Genomic DNA, 9,121 nt, shown 5'->3' with positions numbered 1-9,121 from the left:
GATTCTATAATTGCCAATATACAATTAAATTGAGGTGTGAGCTTCTCTGGGAAATGGGGTTAGCGGTAGTTTTTATCAAATTCAACATGTCCAAAATGGAACTCATTATCTTCTCTCCCTCAAAGTCTGCTCATTTGCTTATTCAGCGAAAATTTCCTGAGCATCTGTAATATGTCAGGCACTGAGGATAAAATTATGAAGAATAAAAACAAAATGAACAACAACAATAACAAAATTACATCCCTGTTTCTTTAAGTTCTTTTGAGATAGTGATGGACTTGGAGTGTGTAATTAATGTGATGTATGTTACATGTGATGCATATTACAAATGAACAAAAAAGAGCCTAACTGAATTTAGTATCAGGAGTGGGGTATAAATGAAGAGCCAGTAAGGGGATGCACACAGTATATAGAATCAAAAATGCCATCATGGTGGGGTATAAAGCATGAGACACCCCTCCCCATTCAGTGGATTACTAGTAGCCAGTGTATGTGGCAGCCAAAAACAACTTGAGCTCTTGTGCCTAGTCTCTTGGAATCCACCCAGAAACCAGTTTTGGAGGGCTTGGTAGCTGCTGCCATAGAAAATTTTAAAGAGATAAGGAGTTCAAGGACAATGGATTTGGGTGACTGCTTCTCACAGCATTAGAGTTTGCAGGGGCAAGCTGATCAAGCACAGGGGAATTTCCAAGGTCTCAATTTGCAGCAGGAAAGGAATAAACTCCAGGCCCAGGCTGCATGGGAAGAAGTAGGAAAGGAAACATAGGCCTCTGTGGAAGCTTGTTGCTAGAAGCCTTTTCTGCAAGTAGCCAGTGCTTAAAGACTGCTGGATGCCAAGTCCAGAAAGACCCCAACAGTGAGGTTTTGTTTACTGTAATGAGGGTGTGAACTTGCCTTGGACACTATGATTTGGCTTCACCACCGATCCTTGTTTTGCTGCACTGACTTTACTATGGTTTCTGACCTCCCTAGAACCTGGCTGTCCTCCTTCTATCAGGTTCCTACATAGATGCATCTGTATGATAGCCTCCCTTTTACCCAAGGTAATTTGACTGAGTTTTTGTTGCTTCCGGAAACCCTGGTAGTATAGTGGATAAGTGCTACAGCTGCTAACCAAAGGGTTGGCAGTTTGAATCCACCAGGTGCTCCTTGGAAACTCCGTGGGGCAGTTCTACTCTGTCCTGTAGGGTCGCTATGCGTCAGAATCAACTCAATGGCAACGGGTTTTGTTGTGCCAGTCAATACAGTTTAGCTAAAACATGTATTGCCTTTATATTAGGATTAGAGTCCCAGACTTTAAGAGTCACTGATTCTGAGGCTAAATTTCAAGATCCTTTGAACACAAGCTTCTGTGAGTTGGATAGTCTGGGGTGCTAGGCTGTTCTTCCTAGGTTAAGGAACAATGGGAACAAATGACCCATTTGAAATGTCTTGGGGTAGTCCCAGCTTCCTGGCCCTCAGCACCGTCCACATCCATCACACCACAGACCTCCTCACGTAGTAGTTTGCTCAGAGCTCAGCTAGGATGAAACCAGCATGGGAGATCTGAAAGGCCCCAAATACAGGCCTAAAGTGAAGTCTCAATATACCAGTTCCTATATGACCAGCCCTGTCAATCTCTCCCAACCCCATTTCTGGTATTTGTCTCTGAGTCTGCTTTTGGGGAACCCAAAAATGAGACAGGGTCTTCTTTTTGGGTCACAAACTATAAGAATGTGAAATAGAGCTGCTTCTTCAGGCTGGACCCCAGAATGAACACACAAGTAGACCCGAGTGCAACCCACAACAAGGAGGGGCCCTGCTGAGCCAGACAGTAAACCTGAAGCCTGAAGATTAACCAATCCACAGTCAATTTGAAGACTCATGAGAATAAATGCTTCTTGTATGCCACTGTGATTTTGTGGCCTATAGCAAAATGAGTGTGTAGTAAAAGCTCACTGAGCCAGCCATATCTCTCACTGCCTCTCCACTGTCCTATTTCTGTCTCCATCCTGCCCTGCAGAGACAAGGCAGTGAAAGAGATATATCAAAGTCCTAGGATAGGGAGGAAGAACTGTGAAGTCAGATGGAGGATGTCGGACTATGTTGCCTCAGTAATTCAGTGATGCTGGACCCAGAATTACTAGGTAGAATCTACTAGACTTGGTGTCTGATAGGATATAGGGAATGTGAGAGAGGAAAAAATCAAAGATGACAACCAGGTCTCCTTTATCCAACCTGCAAGCACAGAGTAGGAGCAGCGTAGACTTTAAAAGCTCATCAGTTCATCACTGTAGTCCCACCAACAGTGTGGTACTTGGCATGTAGTAGATGCTCAGTAAAAAATATATTGAATTAATGAGCAAGTCTGGAGGGGAAATGGTGAAATCAGTTTGGAATAAATGTACTCTCCAGGCGCAGATACCCAAGAGGTAGCAGAATGGACAATAAGAAGAGAGATTTAGGAGTTATGGGCATATTTAAGTGAGGGAAGGAATGAGATCCCCCCAGGAAAAGAGCAAAGAGAGGGCTGAGAGGAGAGAGAGCTGCTTGAAGGGTGAACCCAAAGCGCAGATGGAGCAAGACTCCTCTTGAAGTTCCTGGAGGTTCTTCACTTCTGGCCCTTGGGTTCTGTGAGACGCCCTCGTATCCTGGTGGTAAGTTCCTCTTTAGGCTTTATCTAGCTCAGGGTGCTTTCTGTTGACTTGCCATTGGAAGAGTTTCATGTAATGTACCATCCTCATTATTCACCCAGTCATCCAAGCTGGTCACCCAGGTGTCTATTCATTCAATCATTCATCAAATATTAATGTAGTTGCCAACAAATGCTGGGCACAACACAGAGAAGTTCTAGCTTCTCCTTCCCTTTTCCCACCGTCACTGCACCTGTCTGGCTAAGGTTTGCACCTGCCTCTTCACTGATCCCTCTGCTGCCACTGTCACCCCTGCTAAGCCACCTCCACAGAGCAGGAAGAGCAATATTTCTAAAACACAACTCTGGCCATGTTACTTAGCTGCTTAAAACCCCCCTGTGCAAAAACTAAGCAGAAGAAATATCTCAAAATGCAGAATGAAAATTATGAGGGCAAAGATGAGAACCCATCCAGAAAAAAAAAAAAACAACAACAATAAAGTTCCTCCACACTCTCAGGACCCAGCCCAACCTCCTTACCCTGGCGGTTGAGGCCCTCTGTGAGCTCTTCAGCTTCTCACCACCTGTGCTTGACTTCTGCAGTACAGAAAAAGTTCCGGCGAGACTCCACTGTTTCCCTCACGGTGGCTCTGCACGCACTGCCTTTCTGCCTGGGAAGCCCTTCTCTTGGCTACCCATTCTTCAAGGTTTAGGTCAGGGGTCACCAACTCCAGGAAGCCCTCTGACTTCTATGGGCTCCCATATCACCCTGTGCTTTCCCCGTCACCCCCTAATCACACTGTGCTGCCCTTGTGTGTGTCTGTCTCCTCCCAGCCTGTGAGCTCCTTGAGGGCAGGCACCAGGTATGACTGATTCTTTGTTTCCAGGGCTTGGCCGAGGCCAGGCACAGGTGAGGCCTCCAGGAACGTTTGCTGAGAATCTCCAAGGCTTCCAGGGTGTAGATAACAGTATAGATCGCTGCAGAGCAGGTGGACTGCTGATCTTGGTGACCAGCGTGGAAGAAACAAGGGGTGGGGGCCAGGCTAATGGCTTGGGGTGTGCATGGGAGGCAAGGAAGTAGAGACACTGAGGCAATCTCTTTTCATAGCCGAAAAGAACTGTCCTTCTTATGTCCTTCCCCCAATCCTGCCCAGGGCACTTCTTTTGTTAGTGTCCCCTCATCCAGGCACTTGCTGAATGAGCATTCCCTTCTTGGAAAGCTCTCTGCAGTGACCCCAAATATCTCCCTGGGACTCCCCAAACTGCCTAGTGTCTGTAAGTATCCCAAATCTCTTAATCGAAAGTCCCCCAAAATTTTCCCTCATGTCTCTAAAAACTCCATTAATCCCCCAAACTTCCCCTCAAAAAAACCTTTCCCTGCCCAGCACCCAAAAGGAGGGTGATAGACCCCTTACCTGGGCCTTCTCCTGGAAGGGGAAGCTGGTGGAGGGCTCTTGCACTGGCCACCAGGGGAGGGGGAGGACAGGCTTCTCCTTTATACTGTCAACACTGCCCCCTTTGCCTCCCCCACACAGCTGCTCAGAAATGTGACACGTGTCCCATCTATTTCTGGATGTCTCCTCAAGGCTCAGGAACACCAGCCTCCACCCAGTTTGTCCTGGGCCAGTGCTCCTCACATAAAAAAGGGAATCCCTGAGGCCAAAAGAAGGTGGGCTGAGGCAGCAAGGATCCAGGTTCTGACAACTGCGCTCAAAATCCTACCCACTGAATTTGGACCTCTGCTCTGATCAGCCAAGGGGAAGAGGCTGAGGAGGCCTCAGAGAGCATCTCCTGACATTGTGTCCCTTTAATGTGAACTTTGAGACTCACCTTAGCTGCAAGGAGAGATTCCTGGATTAAGGAGGCTGGGTCCTGGGTCCCAGCTCCACCACTGACTTGCCATGTGACCTTGGAGGACTTTTTGCCCCACCCTGGGCCAATGTCCAATGAGTAGATTTGACTCCATCTCTTGGGGTCTTTCTTGGGGTTTCAGGTTCCAGGATGGGAGAAGCAAATTCCAAAGCCACAAGGTGAGGAGAAGAGGACAAAGCAGTTGATCTGGACCCAGGGACTGTCCTCACTGCCCCCAGACAGGACCTTCTGTTCCAGCAACTACATACACTCAGGTCCCTCCAGGGAGGGAGACAGGCAGGATATGTAGGCCAGATACTGTTTTTCATAATAATGGTGAACGGTAGAAGGGCTCCTGCATTTCTAATCTAGGGGGACTTTGGCGTGGCCAATCTCATTGGAAGGGGACAAAAGAACTTGCCTTGAAGCTGTGTTTGCCTAACAAACACTCTGTTTTGGGGGATGCCACTCTTTCCATTTGTCTTCCTTCTCTTCCACAGGGTTGGACACAGTTTGTCTTCCTGTTTAGTCCACAGGAAGGATTTTGGGTGAAAGAAACTTTATTTGGCTGACAATATGAGGGGATGGGGGGATAGGGATGGGGCTAAATGACCTAGTGAGACTAGAATGGAGGCCTTTGAGTAGGTCTACCCTATCACACCCACCCCAACTCCAGCAGGCAGCATCTTTCTAAATTCTGGCTGAATGGACTCCCAACTCCTTTGGCCACTCTGGGGGAATACCCTCCAGCTCCCCAGGCTCAGGCAGTCAGAAAGCCCTTCCCAGCGCCATTTACTGATCCCCAGCTGGCCCCTTCTCCTATTACCTCTGATTGGGCATCCCAAACTAGGAGCCAGGATATTTATAGACAAGCCCAAAGGAGGTGGTGGAGGAGGGGGAAGGCCATTGGGTCACCTGAGTCTGAGAGTCACCCTCAGAGAGAGAGTGTCTGGGGGGAGGGGGTGAGGATTTGAGACAAGGAGCTCTGTATCTGGTCCAACTCTATGGACTGGGGGAGGTGGGGGAACGGGACTAGGCAGGAAGGGGAATGGGGACTCAGTTGCTGGAGACTTGGCCCACCAGAGCAGGCCATATGCAAATTACACTTAAATCAGCCAGTGCCCAAGCGTGACCTCTAAGCGGGCAGGACTTTCATTGGGCTCTCTGGCCTAGCGGTCTGGAGACCGGCCCGGCCGGGTCAGGGCCCACCCAAGGGAGAAGCCAAGTCTTACAAGTCCACTCTTGACCCCAGAGGCAAAGAGTGTTCCAGGGAAAGGACCCACCGTCCTAGGGAAGCGGAGTTACGCCCCACAGCCCCTTCCCCAGCCACTCCCGCTCCCCACAACCCCCCTGTCGGTTGTAGGGGAAGGACAGTGTCGGGTTACCTCGGCGGGGCTATAGTTAGCTGCCGGGACTTTATCAGTGGACTCCGGGACAGCGCAGCGCCCGCCCAGACGTTAGCACACGGCCTGCGCCAAACAACAGTGCTCTTTCCTACTCTCTGCTTCCACAACCTCCAGGTAGGTCCCTGCCCGCTCCCTCTCTACTCTCCAGGGGTGCCAAACTATGGCCAGGGGACAATAAAGGCCAAGACCCGGCCCGTGCCCTCAGGTCTACCCTTGAACGCACCCACTCCCCTCCCAGGCCCTCACACCGCAGGAGAAGGGGTCTAGATCTCCAGCCCTCAGCCCATCAAATCCTGGACTCCACCGCCGCTGGCCCCATCCTCACCCGGACCTCGCTCTCCCGAGTCTCCACCAAGGACCATGTTGGTAGCTCTGCTGATCACCCTCAGCTGCATGGGCCTCCACACCCTCTGGCAGGTAACCCTGGGTACCGGTCTGTCACTAGGGTAGTTGGGGTACAGATCCCGAAGAGGTAAAGTGGAAGACTGACTCAACACTTTCTCCCAGGGACTCTTCTCTAGGATCCCACACCTCTTAATCCTCTTCATCTCAGGAACCTGCACTGGGCAGGGAGCTCCAAGTTCACATCACCACTCCCAGAATCCCCACCTCCACCCACAGCTCCTTCAGTGTTCTTCCTTCCTTCATACCATCCCTCCCGACTGATTGCCTCCAACTTTCTCCTCTGCACTTCCCACCTCCCACCATAGGTTCAACCTAGGCAAACCCCATTGAGCTATTTGTGTGCTGCAGTCTTGACAGCCAGGGCTTGACCTCCCCCACCCCATCTTCTACCCCAGGTTTGGGGATAAGGGAAGTTGGCATTGGCTGTACATTTGCATATCATCTGTAGACTGAATCTTAAGTCCAGAAAAGGATTTATAGGTTATCTAGGTCCACTTCCCATGGAGTGTGGGAACCTCTCTAATGACAAGATGACCCATTTTAGGTTGTGCAGAGTGAAGATCTACATGTTAATCCCCACAGTAATCCTATGAGGTTGAAATTATCCCTAGTTTATAGGTGGTGAACCTGAAGTCCACAGAATTTGAGTCTTGCCCAAGATCCCACAGCTGGTAGCTGGTGAAGTCAGGGTTTGAATCCATGTCTGTCTGACTCCAAAGCCTGTGTTATTTAAGCCTCTTCTTGAGCCCTTGCTGAACTGTTTGCATACACCAGATATTTGGGCACAGAAATGAGATTCTGAGTTTCTGAACTGATCTGGCACCAGGACCCCTGTCCAGTGCTCTGAACTCATACCCTGTCCTGTGTAGCTCCTCTCTTTCTTACTTCCATAGGCCCAGGCTGTTCCCATCCTGCCCCTGGGCCTGGCCCCAGACACCTTTGATGACGCCTATGTGGGCTGCTCAGAGGAAATGGAGGAGAAGGCAGCCTCCCTGCTAAAGGAGGAGATGGCCCACCATGCCGTGCTGCAGGAGTCCTGGGAGGCAGCCCAGGAGGCCTGGGAGCACAGGCGTCAAGGGCTCACCTTGCCCCCTGGCTTCCAGGCCCAGCACGCGGTGGCGATCATGGTGTACACCAACTCATCTAACACCTTGTACTCAGAGCTGAACCAGGCTGTGCGGATGGGTGGTGGCTCCTGGGAACTCTACATGAGGCACTTCCCCTTCAAGGCCCTCCATTTCTACCTGATCCGGGCCCTGCAGCTGCTGCGGGGCAGCAGGGGCTGCAACAGGGATCCTGGGGAGGTGGTGTTCCGAGGTGTTGGCAGCCTTCATTTTGAACCCAAGAGGCTGGGGGACTCTCTTCGTTTGGGCCAGTTTGCCTCCAGCTCCTTGGATGAGGCAGTGGCCCGCAGATTTGGTAATGCCACCCTCTTCTCTCTAAGGACTTGCTTTGGGGCTCCTATCCAGGCCTTGTCTGTCTTTCCTGAGGAGTGTGAGGTGCTGATACCCCCCCATGAAGTCTTCTTGGTCACCAGGTTCTCCCAGGATGGAGCCTGGAGCCTAGTGACTCTCTGGAGCTATAATCAGACCTGCAGCCACTTTAACTGCGCCTATCTGGGTGGTGAGCTGTGCATGGGGAAATGATGTGTGAAATAAGCCAGGATGTCCCTGCACAATCTCCAGGGCCTTCAAGGAGACCCACATGGTTAATAGGGAAAGTTGAGGGCTAGAAGTCAGCTGGGGTTATTGTCTTTGTGACTCAGGTTCTACTAGCTCTCAGAAGGTCCTCTAAGTGTTTTCTTGATCTGTGGTTATGCTCAGATGATTCACAGATGTTCTGTAAAGGTTCTGTCTGCTAACTCTAGATAGTCTAACCTAAGAGGGTGTTGCCTCTGTCTGACCCTAGCCTTAATTAAAAGAATCTGGTCAAGGAGGTTAGCAAGCAGAAGGGAGAGACATGAGTACTGCTTCAGATTTCAGGAGGCTGCAGGCTTGGTGGAGGCGACAAGACACTTAGGTGCTATTCCTGAGTGCTGAGGGGAGTGATGGGCTTGGGTGGGAGCAGGGATGGATGGCCAATCTGGAAAGATCCTGGGGAAAGGAGGAGGAAGGGAGGTCAGAATTTTGGATTTAAAAGAAAGAGAGGGAGAACGGCCCTTGCTGGCACCTGGTGGGAAAGGAAGTTTGGGGTATGAAGGTCTGTCTACATGGATGCCTCACCATGCTTTCTATTGCAGGGGAAAAGAGGCGGGACTGTGTATTGGCATCAAGTGAGTTACCCTCCTGCTCCCTCCCTCAGCTGTTTCCATTCCCCTGCCAACTTTTTTCCTTCTCTCTCCTGCAGGTGGTTAGCCAGATTCACCCTTCAAGAAGGCCTTCTCTCTGCTCTCTTGGAAGACCATGCTTTTGGTCCCTGGGAGGTTCCAGTTCTCAGGAGCTGACCCCTGAAAATCCAACACCAGTCCTGGGAACTAGTGGCTCTCGTATGAAGAAGGGGGGGCTTTGAACAGCCTCGAAGCAAGTACATGGTTCTGGACCCAGCCCTAGTAGCCATCTCCCCAGGGCCAGCATGTGGGGGGACTTGAGGCCAGGGTAGGGTAGAGGGAATCCCACTAGATGGTGGGGACTTCCTAGGACAAACAAGGGTAGTGCTGTGATGGCCACTTGATTAAATGGTTTTGCAGTGTGGAGACATCAAATTTCATGATTGGTTTTTTCCATGAGGCTGGAACATCTGCCTTGCTCTGGCCATGCCAGACTCAGGACTGAGGGACTGAAAAAGAATAACCTCTTGGTACCTGTCATACATTGTAACTCGCAAATCTGGAAGCTTTAGCAGCCAGAAG

General features: G+C 50.5%; 1 protein-coding gene across 1 annotated transcript; it reads left to right on the top strand.

The window, feature by feature from the left end:
- Nucleotides 1-5,993: 5,993 nt before the first annotated feature.
- On the top strand, nt 5,994-8,627 carry ART5 (ADP-ribosyltransferase 5). Its single transcript, XM_049889990.1, has 4 exons — nt 5,994-6,285; nt 7,167-7,896; nt 8,513-8,545; nt 8,620-8,627. Exons 1-4 carry the CDS (start codon nt 6,229-6,231, stop codon nt 8,625-8,627), a joined length of 828 nt encoding a protein of 275 aa, XP_049745947.1. The 5' UTR covers nt 5,994-6,228.
- The last annotated feature ends 494 nt before the right edge of the window (nt 8,628-9,121 follow it).

The sequence above is a fragment of the Elephas maximus genome, chromosome 7, assembly GCF_024166365.1.
Source record: "Elephas maximus indicus isolate mEleMax1 chromosome 7, mEleMax1 primary haplotype, whole genome shotgun sequence".
NCBI lineage: Eukaryota > Metazoa > Chordata > Mammalia > Proboscidea > Elephantidae > Elephas > Elephas maximus.
The sequence above is the reverse complement of the archived record's forward strand: the minus strand, read 5'-3'. Positions and strand labels throughout refer to the sequence as shown.

Excerpts from the sequence above, each read along its gene's own strand:
- ART5 (XM_049889990.1), top strand. The coding sequence starts at position 6,229 with ATGTTGGTAGCTCTGCTGATCACCCTCAGCTGCATGGGCCTCCACACC. Across the intron at positions 6,286-7,166 it reads GCCTCCACACCCTCTGGCAG|GCCCAGGCTGTTCCCATCCT; the intron begins GTAACCCTGGGT and ends TTACTTCCATAG. Across the intron at positions 7,897-8,512 it reads TAACTGCGCCTATCTGGGTG|GGGAAAAGAGGCGGGACTGT; the intron begins GTGAGCTGTGCA and ends TTTCTATTGCAG.